Source organism: Uloborus diversus, chromosome 5, assembly GCF_026930045.1.
Source record: "Uloborus diversus isolate 005 chromosome 5, Udiv.v.3.1, whole genome shotgun sequence".
Lineage (NCBI taxonomy): Eukaryota > Metazoa > Arthropoda > Arachnida > Araneae > Uloboridae > Uloborus > Uloborus diversus.
In genome coordinates, this window is record NC_072735.1 from 31508045 (window position 1) to 31524948 (window position 16904).

At 32.4% G+C, this 16904-nt stretch overlaps 1 protein-coding gene across 1 annotated transcript in view; it reads left to right on the forward strand.

Moving 5' to 3' along the window:
• Positions 1-1163: 1163 nt before the first annotated feature.
• LOC129222139 (sphingomyelin phosphodiesterase 4-like) overlaps positions 1164-16904 on the forward strand; it is a 56614-nt gene continuing 40873 nt past the window's right edge. The window contains 1 exon segment of the mRNA XM_054856591.1: positions 1164-1218. Coding sequence (XP_054712566.1) covers positions 1186-1218 — 33 coding nt within the window. The 5' untranslated portion in view covers positions 1164-1185.

The window sequence follows — 16904 nt, forward strand, 5'->3', positions numbered from 1 at the left end:
TTTTATTCTCAGCTGAAAGGTTTCGCCAAATTTGTTTAGGGTTATTAATTTTTAGTATTGTGCGAGCAAAGTAGCCTTGGCGAGATTTCGCGTTTTTAGTTAAACCATTTTTAATTTTTATCATGAGTGGAATAAAATGGTAGTAAGATTACAGAATTCGATAAGTGAAAGGAAATAATGGTCAATCAACTGAAAAGAAAACTACCACCATATATCCGTGAGAATTTTGTTGATGATTTGCATAACATGACACAATTAAATCGTAACTCAGAAATTAGAAAAATCGAAACAGAAAATTTTTAAATGAACCGATTCGGGAATTCGAGAGAAATAACTCAACTACAAATGGAAAAAAAAAATAAGCGCTAGCCAAGCAAGGCAAAAAAGTATCATCTTCTTTCGATAACAATTTGTAATGTCACATTGAATTTTCTAGCATTAATTGTTATTCTTGTCAGGCCACAATTATTATTTAGTTTTATCAAGAATTGATAAATATCGAATTCAACATCGTGGAAATGGCTGCTTAGAACTACGAACTACGTAGTTTGCATGAATCTTTGACGTTTAGTAATGCTTCTTGAATTCTCATTTCTTTCTACGTGGGCCAGAATATCCACAAGACTTTGAAAATTAATTTTAAAAGAATAAAGCGAAAAAATCATACGTACGAACAAAAATCACAACACTTTTAGCATTTTCTTCGTTACCATGTGCGTTTGTTGTAGTTTTCAATTCCGCCATTAGACAGTGACTTCAGTGCCCCCTATAGTTCGTTGGAGTTGCGAATTGAACAGCATGCATTTTCGAATCCGCGTGCTTACATCCTTCAGAACCCGTTTCAGCCACTCTTTCCGCTCCCGTTTGCGACTATTTTTTAAAATGAAACTCGAAAGCGAACAAGGAGCCAATCTTGCAGCTCGGCGGCAACCCTATTTTCCCCCTGTAACCGGTAGCGCTTTCCGAGCGTAGCTGTTGTCGCAACTCTGAAAACTACGTTTTCATATAGGGACTCTAGTAGGGACTCTACTCAGTTTTTACATCTGAGGTAGAGTCCCAACTGTATTAGGGCCATTGAAGGTTTCTCCAGAAAAACTATTTTTTCCCTTTTTTACACAATTGTAAATGGCAACGATGGATTTCTAAATTTTAACTATAATGGCGGGTTCCGTCAATGAAAAAGCAATGAATACTCCGCATTCTTATCAAGTTTTGTTGGTACGTAACAACAGTATTTTCAACTAATCATCCAAAATACTTAAACGTTACACTTTGAAGCCGAAAACTAAAGCTTTTTTCTTCGTATAAATTGCTCGACACTTTGAAGTAACTTGACAAATAAAATTAACTGTGTTCTATACTCAAAACCATTAATTTTAAATTTTCTGAGCTATTTTAAAAAATGAAGCACTGACGACTGTCTCCCTAGACTTGCTGTATTGCTAAAATACATGTTTGTGCTTTGTAATGGAAAAAAGCAGTCGATCACATGTCTCAGAAAAAAACAATAAAAACGTATGTACTAAAAGTCATTCATCATTCATTCCCTTTCATGATAAAACTTCATTTCATTAAACTTTTTTGAAAAAAAAAAAAGCCATTTATTCCTGTTTGCGGAATTTTAATTTACTTATTAATTTATTCATTTTAAGTGCACACATCTTTTTAACCGACTTCAAAAAGGAGGCGGTTATCAATTCATACCGTATGTATGTTTTTTTTTTGTTTGTCCACGCATAGCGTCTCACCTAGTGAACCGATTTTGATGATTCTTTTTTTAATGGATAGGAGATGGCTCAACTTAGGTCCCATTACTTTGTTTGACCATATTTGTTCTTTAGAAAAAAAGTTATGGGCAAAAAACAGTAAATTTTATGCAATTTCCCTATTAAATGATTAAAATGATATTGTAGCGAAGTTTGCACTTTTCATCCGTGGATAACGGTGGCTCAGTGGTAGAATTCTTGCCTCCCACACGAGCGACCCGGGTTAAAATCCCGACTAGGGCAAAGTGAATTTTACTTAAATTTCGTTTCTACTGTTTCCCATATTTTCTCGAATGTTCTATTAATTTCTGTATCTTTCCAAGTCTGGAAAGTTCTAGCACTTTCTCAAGTTGTATATAAGGAGATGTACCGTTCATTCGTGGTTCTGAATCAAGATCTCGATTCACTTCATTTGGCTTTCACAAAGTCTTCGCTATCTTCATCTACGTGACAATATGAAACTCATTGTTATAAAAGTTTGGTGCCATATGACAGTAACATTATTAGTAATTTTAATGATAATTTTGAATAAAGGCTTTTCTAAAGCAATACAGTGATATAGAGCTGAACTTCTTACTAGGTAACTTCTTACTTTTACTGAAATATCTGCATTTGCACTAAAAAGAATGAAATAAAAAAATTTTGAAAAAAAGAAATAGAACCGACTTCAAAATTGCTCTAAAAAGTGAAAAATAATTTTATTCTTTAAACACCATCGATAATACTTTTAAACATAATTTTTGAAGTTGGCGCAAAAACAAAAGGTAAAATCCATTGTAACCATGCTTTGTTCATATTTTTATCAAAAAATCATCTAAAGTTAGGAACGAAACATTTATATCGTTACTCAAATATGCTGTCATCAATGCGTAATGCATATGGTAGTGAAGAAACTAGACCTGGTTAAATTTATACAGTAGAACCTTTCACTAAGGGACACTAAAGGGACCAGAAATTTTGTCCCTTAAATAGAGGTGTCCCTTCTTCGGAGGTATATGAAATGATGCATGCAGTATATCAACTCGGTATGATTTCGTACTGAACATAAACTATAAGCATTTAAGTTAAAATGCTAAAAATGATTTATACTGAATGAAATTCAAAAGTAATTAAAGTTCAAATATTATTCGTTTAATAAAATTGGAATTTTATTTAAAAAAATTGGCAATTGTATAGTTTTGTTACATACATGAATTATTTTGAAGTAATTCCATGACTGAACATGAATGTACATGAACTTGTTTGATTTCTTAGAATTTGAAATTTGATGTAATTTAAACTTCAATCAGTGTTCATATTTTAAGTTTTTTACACGAAGCTATTCATCGGCCGTTAATTATCCTTCGGCTGTTAGCCTACCTGAAAAAAATACTAAGAGGAGAAAACACGTATGCAAATTTTAGCAAGAATTTCACAATACATCACATTTGTACACGTTAATATCAAACTTTCATTAGTTGAATTTCAGATTCTTAAATTCCAGTAAATTCAATACTTTGTATGATGCATTTATACATTAATTGTTGTGAGTTTTCTCTGTAACTGTCCCTTAAATAGAGTGTTCCTTATTCAGAGGCAAATACATGGAAGTCCCAATTCAAAGGAATTAGGACCAGAAAAAATGTCCCTTAACTACAGGTGTCCCTTATTTGGAGGTGTCCCTTGCCGGAGGTACTACTGTACTTGTAGTTGAGTTATGGCTGTGAATGATTTTATCGATCGTTTTTGCGCCAACTTCAAAAATTATGTTTAAAAGTATTATCAATGGTGTTTAAAGAATAAAATTATTTTTCACTTTTTAGAGCAATTTTGAAGTTGGTTCTATTTTTTTTTTTCAGATTTTTTTTATATGAGATAAGTCTTAATACAGATTAATACCGTTTTTGCTACTTATGTTACCATAGCAGCCTAGTTGTAATTCTTTTTGTTTTATTATTACGTGGCTACATTGAAAGAAATTTCCTCATTCAAAAAATATAAGTAATATTGAAAACGATACTTTAATAGTAGGGGAGAGGAGGGAGGATTGGGACTCTTTTCACATAAATGATTCTTATTCATAATCCTCTACTTATTCATAAATGCAAAAGCTCACTCAATAAACTTGCATATTATAACTACATTTTAAAAATATGCACAATGTTTAAACATTTTATTATTTTCACACTTGGCTAATTACAAATTTCAAGAATTTTGTCCCATTCCTCCCTCCTGGGTGGGAGGAGTGGAACATGAGAATGGGAGGAGTGGGACACATTTGAAAATTACAGAAAAATTAGCAAATGTCATAATTAGAAAGGTCTACATAAAAAGAAAAACAAGGCTGTGCTCTACTGGTCCCACCAACCAATTGTGGTGGCCGTAATTTCATGATAATATCTGTTTTATCTATAATGCTACAGTCATTCTGCTGAGGAAAATTAAAATTTCCTTTTATGTCCTTTCTCATAAATTTTGCATTGTAGCTTTTAGTGTCATCTCCACGTAATATTTGAACAGCCCCTTTGCAGAAGGGACATATTTATGGTGCATATTCCATTCCTCCCTCTTGGGAGTGTCCCATTCCTCCCTCTACACATTGCTTCTAAAAAATAACTTGTCACGTAAACCATGCTGGTTTTAGGCTTAATTAAATTGCATACATTATATACTTAAGATTACAATGATAATATATTATGTTAGTTTTACAAATTACATAAATAAGGAAATAAAACTAAAAATAGATTAGAAACTTTCTTTGGAGGTGAGAAATTTAACTTTTTCCAACTATTAACTGAAACTTCCTGCTGGATAAACTGCAAGTATGAAACAAAAAGAAGCTATAAACAGGCCCTCTAGTGGTCAAACTGACAATAAAATAAAGTGATTTATTTTGCCATAATTTTAGCTGTCCCACTCCTCCCACTGTCCCATTCCTCCCTCTCTCCCCTATTTTTGTAATTTTTATTTTCATGATATGATTTTTCGGACATTATTTTTAACCATGTGAAATCAATAATTACTTATCTTCAAATGTTGTAATTACCTGGGGTCTGTCCAGGATTTTTCACAGGGTCTGTTTTTTGTGAAAAATCAAATAATTTTGTGAAAAATCAAATAATTTTGCAAAAAAAAAAAGAAAATATATTATTATTTTTTGCAAAAACGAAAGTTTAGACTCTTGAGTTGGTGGAAACTGCATCATTGACAATTAAAGTTGAGTGTTTTCCCTCTTTTCTGTTGAGAATATCATTCTTTAGTGCTTTTCTAGTATTTGGGGGGGGGGGGGGGAGAGGCATCGCTCACTGGGAGATGAGCACCCCTCAAGTATCAATATTTATCTACCATTCTACATCATGTTAAATTATACTAGAAATGTTATTTGTATAGTATTTAAAACAACTGTAAGAAAAAAAAAATCAGTCAGGGGTTCAGCATTTAAAGTTTTAACCCAAGACACTGTTTAAGAGCACAGAGTTTCGTTTAAAACTTATAAATTCCGTGATTTTTACAAAAATAAAAAAATATTTTATTTGTTTACTTCTTAACTAAGCGTACTAAACATTGAAAATGCGAAAAATCAGATTCCCATAGCGGATGCTAAGAGATTGCAATCCTCAAAGTGAAGGCATCAAAAGTATAAAAACGGCTTGTAAAATAAATATTTTGGATAAAATTATTTTAGAATTGCATTTTAGAGCCCTATGATAAACATATCATTAATATCTGGACACAGCTGAAGCAAAAATAATAATAATAAATAATTAAAATAAAAAATAAATGATCGATTCAGCATTTTAATTATTGACTCATAAAAGAAAATGGAATTCCGCTTTAAAAACCTGAAATAAGCTTTGTTACAAAAATAAAGAACCCTTTTCATTTATTTGCATCCAAATAAAGCGAAGTTAGCTAGAAAAAAGAATGAAATATGATTCTCATATCACATGTAAAAAGATTTCGTTTTTCAAAATGTAGGCATCTATAGAAAAAAAACGGTAAATAAAAGAGTTTATTTTAACTTAATTATCCCTTTTAGCATCGAAAAATCAAACCCATATAACTTTCTCCCAAAATAACAGTTTATCATCGCACCACTAGACGCTGAGGCTAAGTGGTGATTAGTTTGAATTTGGTAACTCTATCTGAAGCGATCACCCCCCCCCCCCTACTACCCTTTGCAGTTCTAAGTTCATTTCGCTGTATATTATTGATTATTAAATCATGAGTGGGGAGAAAAGTGCTTACTACGCCTATTCAGAGAATGTTGACGCTTTTTCAAAGAAGTTAACAACAACACCGCTGCATAAAACAAACATGCAAAATTATAAACCAAACTGACTTTCAGCTGTTAATTTCTTTCAAAGAAACCAACAACAGGCATTATATTTATTTGGCCGTAGTAATTATTTATGGCTTGCAGGAGCATCACAAGAGTGCCAATTTTTTTTTTTTTTTCTTTTGTGAAATTAGCTGATTTTGTATAAGTTGATTCCTCTAATTTAACTTTAAAAAAGGTTCCAACCATTATCGTTTTTATACAGGAAATATGCTGTTTTATTTTAATTTGAGATTTGCTCTTTCAATAAACAATTTGTGAAAGATCCGTTTTTGTTTATCAGAATTTTGTGAAGGGTCCGTTTTGGTTGATCGGGATTTTGTGAAAGGTCCATTTTGGTTGATTGGATTTTTGTGAAAGGTCCGTTTTGGTTGATCGGATTTTTATGAAGGGTCCGTTAACGGACCCAAATTTGCTCTGGCCAGACCCCTGATTACATCATTTTAACTCACAATTACCTTCTTTGGTAGTTCTTTACAAAAACGTTTAAACAATTTCTCCAAAAGAAGAAGAACTCCTCTGTCTGCAAAAGTTTTTGATAAGTTTTAATCTATCTGAATGGATAAAAGATTGAGAGATAATGCTACTTATGTTTTAGGATTTCCTTTTTTTTAACACAATTGGATCGCAATGAGCATGTGTTGTAATTTACTTTTAAGTTTTATTCCATAAACTATCAAATAATAATACTTTATTCTTTATTCGCACATTACCTACGTATAAGATTACATTATTTTTGTATAGACACTGTTTTAGCTGTTAAAGTTCCCTAGTAAAAAATCATTTTGCTAGTGATGGGTGCTATTTCCTCAAAAGGTTAGAATTCTTTATTTTGATACAAGACAACACAAAGATTTTTAGCAAAGAAAGGAAATAGCACCTAGGGCACCGGTGCGAATCGAACTCATTGCCTCCGATATATGAAGCATAGCTTTAACATACAGAGATCCCTGTGTAAGCTCAGGCTGGGCGATGTAAGAATTTCTACATTGTGATGCATCGCCAACCTTAATCACAATGTGCATATTTTTTTCTTATTTAAGAGCTTTACGTAAAACTGCTTGTTTAAACTTTACAAAATATGTTCTAGATGAAAAAATATTAATACTATAAACAGATTCTAGCACCAGCAAGGAACTGTCAAAGGAAGAAGAAAAACTACCGTTGAATGTGCAAAATAGCAATTAATATTAGACATGTGTTTTGAGATTACAATCAACTTATTTTTTCAATGCAAAAAGATGTCTGCTAACCAGTGGCGCACCCCTGAGGGGGCTAAGGGACTTGCCCTTCCAAGAAATCAAATAAAATTCAGAAATGGCCATGATCTCCTTGACCAGATCATAAAGAAGATCATTAAATTGCATATTTTGACCTTTAATTTTGAGAATTTTACAAAATATTTGAAAGTTACTCTTCTTAAAATGCAGCTGCTGTTTAACACTTATTTCAACAATCAACTTTTCTCTCTTCAGAGGAGTCAGCCTCTTTCTTTAAAAAGAAATGCAAGTTACTTTATTCAATGTTTTTTCTTACTTTGAGCATAATTAAGTTGGTGTGTGTCTTTTATGATTTACAAATTTAAATTGATTTTGTGGTTTGATAGATATAGAGGGAATGTACTGAGAATAGAAGAGCGCAATTTTATTCTTCCCTGAAATTTTATAAAGTTGGTATGTAATTAAAATAAAAACTGCAATAAAACTTTACTGATATGAAATTAAAAAAAAAAAATCTACATATATGTTGGTAAGGTTGAAAAAATACTGATTTTGCCTCTCTATTCACGTATCAGAGCTTCTTAAAAAAATTCTAGCCCCTCCCATGTAAAAATCCTGAGTGCGCCACTGCAGCTAATGGAAGCAATCTCATTTTGCATTTAAAGAGGAGTGACTCGAAGCACCAAAATTCATATATGCGATCTAAGTATTACTTTTTTTTTATCTATCTTTTATATGATAAACTTTGCTAATCAATATATTTTCTGTTATGAGCGTTAAAAATATTCCATTTCCTGTAAGTTTCAGGAAAAGTGAAGGTCTTTGTTCGCTTATAATACTAGAAAAGCCTCAAACTTAAATGTTTGGGAGGGAGCGATTTTTTAATTTTCCAAATGATGCTCTGAATTTTACCGAATGATAAAATATGAGCAGAAACACAAACATGTATCTAATGAGTCGACAATTTAAGCATCATATAAAAAATATTTAAAAAAAATACACAATTTTGCAGTCCAGTCTCTAAATTCACCGAATTGTCATAATTTTTTTTAATAAAGAACATTTTTGGTAGGCCACAGTGACTTCGTATCAGGGTGGCCCTGCTGCCGCTAGCATTTTGAAACAATTTAGAGATTAAAACAAGAACGATCATAGATCGGTGTCTGTATATTGGTGCTTGGACTTTAGTCTTTGTGGTATCGATACGTCAGTTTCGAGAAAAACTCTAAATCGGTTTAACGATGTAGAATGTACACCGTTTTTTTTGTGATGGCATCCCCCATCCTAGCATAATCACTAATCAAATGTAGTGAAATTGGCATTGATAAATATGTATATGTGTAGTGCAACAGATTAGAATTTAAAAGGAAACGTCATATTGACGCCTAGATTTTCTAGATATCCAAATCCTAAGTCCAAGTGTCATTTTTAACAAATAAATGCATGGGTGCAAGACCTTCTGTCTCAGGATGGATTTCTGTCTTGACAAAATTTCCGAGACGGAGGTCGGGACAGAAAGAAATTCGATGACATTTTTTTAGTTTTTAATGAAAAAAGAAAAATTGAGTTTAAAAAATATGCTTTAATATTACTGGACCGTTCCATAACCACGAATTTAAATCGACATTCTCTCGGTTTTCAGCCATTGGCTCGTTTTGTTTGCAACGTGCTTTTGGAGGAGTGGCTTTTCGACTCGCGCCGCGCCGTTTCACTTTTTTTAGGTGTAGCTCTGTTATTTCCAACTCACTGCATTGACCAAGGAGTTGCTGATTGGAAACACCGATGGGCAACTGTTCCTGCATTTTTGACAAAGACTTGAGGAAACACTAAATTCTGTCATTGAATCTAACACTCGCTAGAATAAGAATATGGGAGGGGGGGGGGAGAAAGGAAATAAGATAAAAAAATGGAGCACAAGTTTGCAAAAAAACGCTGCTCTTGCAAAGAGGGTAATCTGTTCGCAAATTAACCTGCGATACTGAGGTTTTAAAACGTTGATATCTTTTACAATCTAAGGCGGGGGGGGGGGGGTTACTCACGGGTTACAGTATAAAATATCAAAAAACTGAATTGAAAATATTTTTGAAGCTAGGAGTGGTTCGATATTTCTCCTCTGCAAACCCTTAAAAATTTAAAAGTCAAGAAGTTTTAGGCTGTCTTTAATGATGTAAAAGCGGGGAAGGGGAGGTTTTAAAAAAAAATCGAAGACTGGAGACTTAAAAACACTAATTTAGGCAATCTTTGGTGAATTTATGAGAGATGGTTTTGGTGTTCTAACATGAAAATGTTTTGTAGCTGATGTATTAAAAACTATTTGAGGCTATACGTAAATGACTTAAGTTAAAGGGCATTTGAGACCCTCTTCCGAAAAGTATTTGTAATTGAAGTCTTAAAACTTTTATGCTGTCTTTGGCAATGTCAAGAGGGAGGGAGGGAGCACGCCCAATCCAAAAAAAAAGTGGACATGAGGATAAAAATTCAAATTTCATTCAATATGGTTGAAATTTTGCATACACACTGTTAAAAGTATACTATTTCATATTTTATTGAAAAAAAATTTCATTTATGTCATTAACATTCTTATTTTAATTACTAAAGTGGAACTATATCAGTGCGAACTAGACTGCACCTAAACTGCTTATGTTGCATGGTCTATTACAGCTGAACAAATAATTCTAGAAATCTATAAAGTTTCACACATAATCTGACATTCATTAGCAACAGTTTTTTCCTGAACAGAAATGTCTACTAATCTTCACTACAAAAGGTAAGCATATTTAATTATTCTTAATTATTGTGTCACACCCGCAACAAAAAAATGCATTTATATTTCCACAGAAAAATTTATTTGCCTAAAAGTTTTGAAACTTTGTATTCTAAAATAGTTTACTAAAGTACTTTGAATAACAAACAGAAAAAAAATTAATTAATGTTTTAATTGGAGTTATTAAGCGTTGCGGGTGTGACATTTAGTTAAAGTCACACCCGCAACATCTTTTTAAATTAAACACAAATGTAATTCTGGAATGCATGCAGATGACAGCACTAATGTTTTAACCTTTGACCTAACCTTTGGCCTTTGACTTATTTGTCTAGACACCAGTTAATTCAAAATTAGTATCTTTAGAGCATGTGCAGTTGATTTATTTAGCTTGGTATTCTATATTATTGGTTCTCCTAAGAAACATTTTTGTATTTCTTGATTTATAATTAAGGCAACTATTCAATAAGGTAAGATTTGTTTTTTTTTTTTAAATAAAACTTTAAAAAACCAAAACAATATTTTATCTTTTTTAATATGTATAAAAATGTATAATTTTGCTTTCGGCATTTGACTTTTCCCCCCTTTACTTTTTAAAACAAATAATGTAATATTAGGGACAGATTATTTTTTACTTCAAATTCAAAATAAATATAAAGAAATAATAAAAATAGTAATGAAACTTTTATTAAAATATTTATTAAAAAAAACTTTGTATAAAATTCTGTCAGTTAAAGTTTTAAATGAATCAAAACTTAATGTTTTTAATTTCAATTGGGGTTAAAAAATTCAAAGAACTTCAAAAAAAAAAAAAACATGTTCAACAATATATTTTGGGACTTGTAGTGCTATATTTATTCACTTTACACATTTTTTTTTTTTTTTTTTGCAGAAGAATGAACAGCACTGAAAGATTCCGAAATCAACGTAAAAAGATGAAAGAAAACTCGGCTAAATACTCGGAATATTTTCTAAAAGAAAGGGAAAGAAACAAAGCAAGAATAGAAATTACAAAGAAACTACTTTAAAAAATTACATCTGTGGCCATGAAAGAAAAGAAAATGTAGAGGCAAAACCAGAATGAGAGGCAGAGAAAGTGTAGAGAGAGAAAGAAATCTTCGACAAAAGGGGCCACACCATCTCCAGCTGTAGAAGCAGAGTCGATGGCAATTTTTTGAAGAGCTCAAACCTTTGGTAATGCAATCCATAGACAGGTACAATCTTCTGTTAATGTCATACAACCATAAAGACTACAACATTAAAGTTGTATGGTCATACTCTGCAAGGACTCATAGATAAGGAGCTGTGGATGGTGTTGGTGCGGTTACAAATAAAAAATGGTGTCACTTGCCATTACAGCGTTGAGCAAGTCAATTCTGCATCGGATTTTGCCATTTGAGCAGAAAAGGCTCTTAAAAAAATCAGAGTACTTTATTCTGTGGAGAGCGACATCACAAAAGATGTTGCAAAAATGCTTCACGCACGCTGCTGTCTTGTACAAAGCTATACCAAACTTACAATCGGTACACCATGTTGTACCAATCGATATGGGTACAATTCAAGTGGCAGGCACTAACTGCAGAAAGTGCACTGAAGATAGTTTCATTGCTGCCTCAGTCGGAAACGATCTCCCTTGGTAATATAAATGCTATTGGAGATTTTGAAGAATTAGTTTTGTTTTCTACCTCAAAAAAAAAAAAAAAAATTGGTCAAATCAAGCAAATAGATGGAGAAGACATACAAGTAGAATACTTGGAAAAAAAACCTTCAGAACATGTATACATCTGGCCCAATCAGTCAGACATATCATGGAAGAAACAGAACATTGTAATGAGAAAACTAACACCCCCTGAAATCATCAATTCTAGATTGGAAATGAGATTTATGTAAAAAAAATTTCCTTAGTTATTTGCAATTTCTCTTATTTATTACTGTGCTAATCATAAAATGTCTGATTGATAACTATTTGTGTATGTTGTTATTTTATTGGCCACACAAGTCACACCCGCAACGGCAACTTTGAATATTTTTTACAGTGAAACTAATTGAGTGAGTATCTAAATTTCTGTATACAATAATTAGTTAAGTATTACTGTCTAACATAAAAAAAAAAAACAGTTCGATCAGTTGATATGATTCACAGAGTTTTGAATGTTTTGATCGCAAGGTGAAAATGCATGTCCTTTTTATGTCACACCCGCAACGGGTAGAAATTAATTTTTTAAAAAATAAATAAAATATCAATCAACTTGCAAATTGGCATCAATGTACCTGCAAGTGATCTTTATTGAAAAATATAAAAATTGAAACCTATACTCTGAAATATTTTTGCTGATGACTAATTTAGTTAGTGTAAATGTCACACCCGCAACTTTGGATTGGGCGAGCAGTCTTTAGGCGAAATTCCGAAATTGGAGGCTTAAAAGCGCAACTTTAGACCATCTTGGGGTTCGGGGCTCTCCTTTCCCAAAAAATATTCAAAGCTGAAGTACTCAGCTTTAGGTAATCTTTGGAAGACTTAAGAAGAGGGAATTCGAAGGCTTTCTCTCAATACGTTTTAGAATTTAAATTCTTAAATCTTCGGTGATGAAAAAGGGAAACCGCAAATTTAAGTAAAATTTAGTGAACTTAGAGGAAAGAGTTCGGAGGGGGGGGGGGGGTCTCTCTCCCCGAAGTATTGAAATGCTATTTTAGCTATTTTTGAGTGAGTTAAGAGTTAGGGAATTCAGGGGTCTTTCTCGAAACGTTTTCGAAATTGAAGTCTTAAAACTTTGGGTTGTCATTGGCGATGTGTGGAAGGGAGTTGCTCTCTCAATAGAAAAATTAATCTTAAACAAAAACTTACACTGCATTTAGTAAACACAATGAGAGGGGGGGGGGTATTCCGCACCCTCAGCTCGAAATATTTTCGTTTCTGAAATTTTTAGAGCTTTGTTTTGGGCTATCTTTGACTGACTTAAGGGGGAAGGGTGTAGGAAGATTCTTTCAAAAAGTTTCCAAAATTAAAGTATTAAAATTTTTAGGCGGTCATAAGTCATGTTTATAGGTAAGAGGGGTACTATTCCTACAAAACAATGTAGAAACTGAAGCCTTAAAAATTGAAATTTAAGACATTTGTGATGAGTTCAGAGGAAGGGTTTCGGGAGTTCTCTTCCAAAAATTCTTTGATGCTGAAATATTTAAAGCGCCACTTTAAACTATATTTGAGTGCCTTAAGCGGGATGTGATTCGGGAACACTGTCTGGGGTTAGGATTCGGTTCCCCTATTTCTTTTTTTAATTAATGAATGTTGGAAAGGGTACCTTGTTTAAAAAATATATCTACTTCACTGAAGGGGCATTCCAAGGTATTTGGCTGTTACGGACTCTACACTTCATAAGGATGTTTTAGCCTCCTTCTCATGATTAGTGCAAATAGTAAAATTAAACTTTTTGTAAATGATTAGTTCTATGTGTAGTTATGTCATAACATTGAAAAAAGTTTAGATTTGTGTTGAATTTCTAAAGATATAGGAAGATATATAGCATGTTACGGACTCTACACTAAAAAGACATGGAAATTTTTGCTTAAACTATCTTCAAATTTTCTGTGAAAGTAATAACTACTCTTACCTAATGAAGGTTTTCCACTATGTCTCAGTTTATCTATAATACATTTAAGCACCAAAATATTTTTTAAAAAGGTAAAAAATATTTTTTACGGAATTATTTACTGAAGAACTGCAGGATTATGAACATGTTACGGACTCTACATATTTGTCACGTTCGAGTATTGTTTGAATTATTGTTTATAGAGTGTAAACAACAACAATACTACTCATTGTTCAATAGTTACAATGATAGAATCAACTGTTATGACTATTTCTTCATCATATATGTGAAAGGTGCCCACCTGGGGGGGGGGGGGGGGGGCATGCCACAGACTGTGCCATTGAAGTTTTTTTAGGGGGTGTTTTGAGGGGTATTTTTCTCATTTTTGGGGAGAGGTTTTTGATGTTATGGGGGAGGGGGGTCTGTGGGACATTTAGGGGAGGTGCACCCAAGCTCTAGGGGTGGGGGTGGGGGGGGGTACCAGATTGAAGGTGGCCTCTTGTTGGAACAGACCAAGTGATATGTTGATTTCTTCAGTCTTGAATTTGATATTAGAAAAGATAGGTTTTAATGCAAATTTCATTTACAATTCAACTTTTATAGTAGAACTTTGGTTATCTGAAGTGATCAATACCGGACCATCTTCGGTAAGTTGAAATTTCTGGATAACTTTTTTTTTTTGGGGGGGGGGGGACATATTAGGAAGAAGATGTTTTTAAGCCAATACTTTTTAAATTGCATTTTTAAAGTTAAGTTAAATTTTCTGTTAATTCAATTTAAAAAGGCAACATTTTTTGCTTCATTTATCACATATATTTTTAAGCAACAAAATTTTGTTCATTTCCGGTTTAAATAATTGCGTTTAATTAATTAAATGTCAAGTCTCAGTCATGTATGGCACAAAAGATCTTATATTTTTGTTTAATGGCCTTAATATTAATGTACTAAATGGCATCTGACATGCCTTACTTTGTTCCTTTATTTGAACGTGAAAGTGATTTTTTTCTTTCTTTTTTTTGTACACTATATACTCGTATTTTATACTGGAAATTTTTCAAATGTCACACTGGAAATATACTGAAATTCGGGATCACCAGATCAGTCAACATCCCATAAGATAATAGGGTAAATTGGGACTCGTTAGACCAGCCTTGATAATTTTAATACCTTTTTTTTTTAAATTTATGACCAACAAAAAATAGCGCCTATAGTTCTACAATTCCTATAATGAAATCATATTGTACAGTTATTTTGAACAAATTTCAGAAACTGTTATTTTGACAGTGCTACTTTTAATTGATTAACTCTCATAACTAAGCAACTTTATTTTTTAAATGGTTTTCATGAAGAATGAAGCAATAAATTGAATTCCTCTCTTAAAATAAGTTTTTTTTAGTTCTTAAGTATTAGCAGTTCATTTTTTGTTGTAGGGAAAAAAAATCAGGACAACTTTTTTTAGACCAAGTACCTGGGGTATGTTGCTTCACTTTTAGAAAACACACAAAAACTTTTAGAACAATTAAAAAAGCAATACTCCAGTATTAGCAATAGTAAAGTTGCTAAAACACAAATTGTGCTGATTGTTAAAAAAGTGTAACAGTAGATGTTGGTCAATTTTAATTATATTGATCTTTAAACTTTGGTTTTTGATTCTAATCATAAAACATTTGTTTGGTACAAATGTTGGATAATATTCAACATTAAAATTGTAATAGAAGTTGGTTTTGTAATGTGGGGACTGCAGGACTGTGGCAGGTTGGTTCACTTCACAAAGTTCTCTTAAAGTATTAATGGGGGAAAAAGGTAATGAATTGAAAATTTTCTGGGATGGTGAGAAATATTTAACTCATGGTAGAAAATAAAACTACGAATTGAAATTTATGATGAGATAAAAAAAAAAGAAGAAGAAAAGTAGAGAGCCAGACCAATGTGCCCTGACTCCCCCTATACACTTACTTGTTCAGTCAAAATTCTTCTGAAAGTCAAAGTTTTTTTTTAAGTATAAGTTGTAATTTCCTTTAAAGGGCTACTTTTTTTTTCCTTGTGCAAGCTGTTCAAACAGTTTGGTAAAGAAAGAACTGTGTTGAAACGGTTGCCAAATGTAGAGTCCGTAACGTTTTGTAGAGTCCGTAACCAAATTTAGAAAATTAATTAAAAATACCGAATTTAAATAATCATGAAACTTATTTTAGAATATTGTAACACCATAGGTGAAGTTAGAAAACATTCAATTTAGTGATATAAGATGCATAAATAAAAATTTTAACAAAACTTTTCTTCTAATTATTGTTACGGACTCTACAATCACCATTTTCACAACTTATAATTTTTTAATGAATCCACTTTTTGATTAAAATTATTATATGTATTAGAGATAATCCTTTACTTTATTTGTCCCAAGCACCAGTTTTGGCTTGAAATTCGGTTCAAGTCACTATTGAAGAAAAATTCAATGTAGAGTCCGTAACGTTAAAAGTTGTATTTTTGATGTTTTGATTGCGATTACATGAATAATATGAAGTAAATGAAGAAAAAAATATGACATGCGTGTCCTTTGGAATGTGCTTTTTTAATATATATAAAAATTTTAACCTTTTAACAAGTTTTGTTACGGACACCCCTATGTCACAAATACCTTGGAATGCCCCTGAAGCGATTTTTTATTGCTAATTCTATCTTATAAAAGAATTCTTTTTCAAATGAAGACTGTGGAGGAATGGTGACAGTTCATTATCATTAGTCGGCTTTACCCTTCCCCCACCTTTCCTTCTTTTCTAATTTGTTAGCGCTACCTTGGGTAGACTTTCCGATCAGAACTGATTTATGTTGCAAAAGTGAAAATCTTATGTCCTAAGCGATTTTATTGCTACAACAAAAATGTTTACGATCGGCAAAAAACTAATGGTGGGGTTCTGCAAACGCTTTTACCCCTTACATTATCCAACATCGTCTAAAATTGCGTTTTTGAAACTTCAATTTCGAAATGTTACCGAAGGTGGGTTCCTGAACTTCATCCCTTCAATAGTGCATTCAAAAAGCATATAAACGTTATGAAATTTAAATTACAATTTGTTTTTAAATCTTCAATTTCAGGAAAAGCCCATAGCGTCCCCCCCCCCCCTTTCACTAATATTTTTTGAAGGTTGTCCAATATTGTGATTTTGGGACTATCAGTTTGAAATAATTGATGTAAGAGTCCCTGAACCCCTCCTTTCCCTGAACTTTACCAAAATGACCTACCATAGCGTT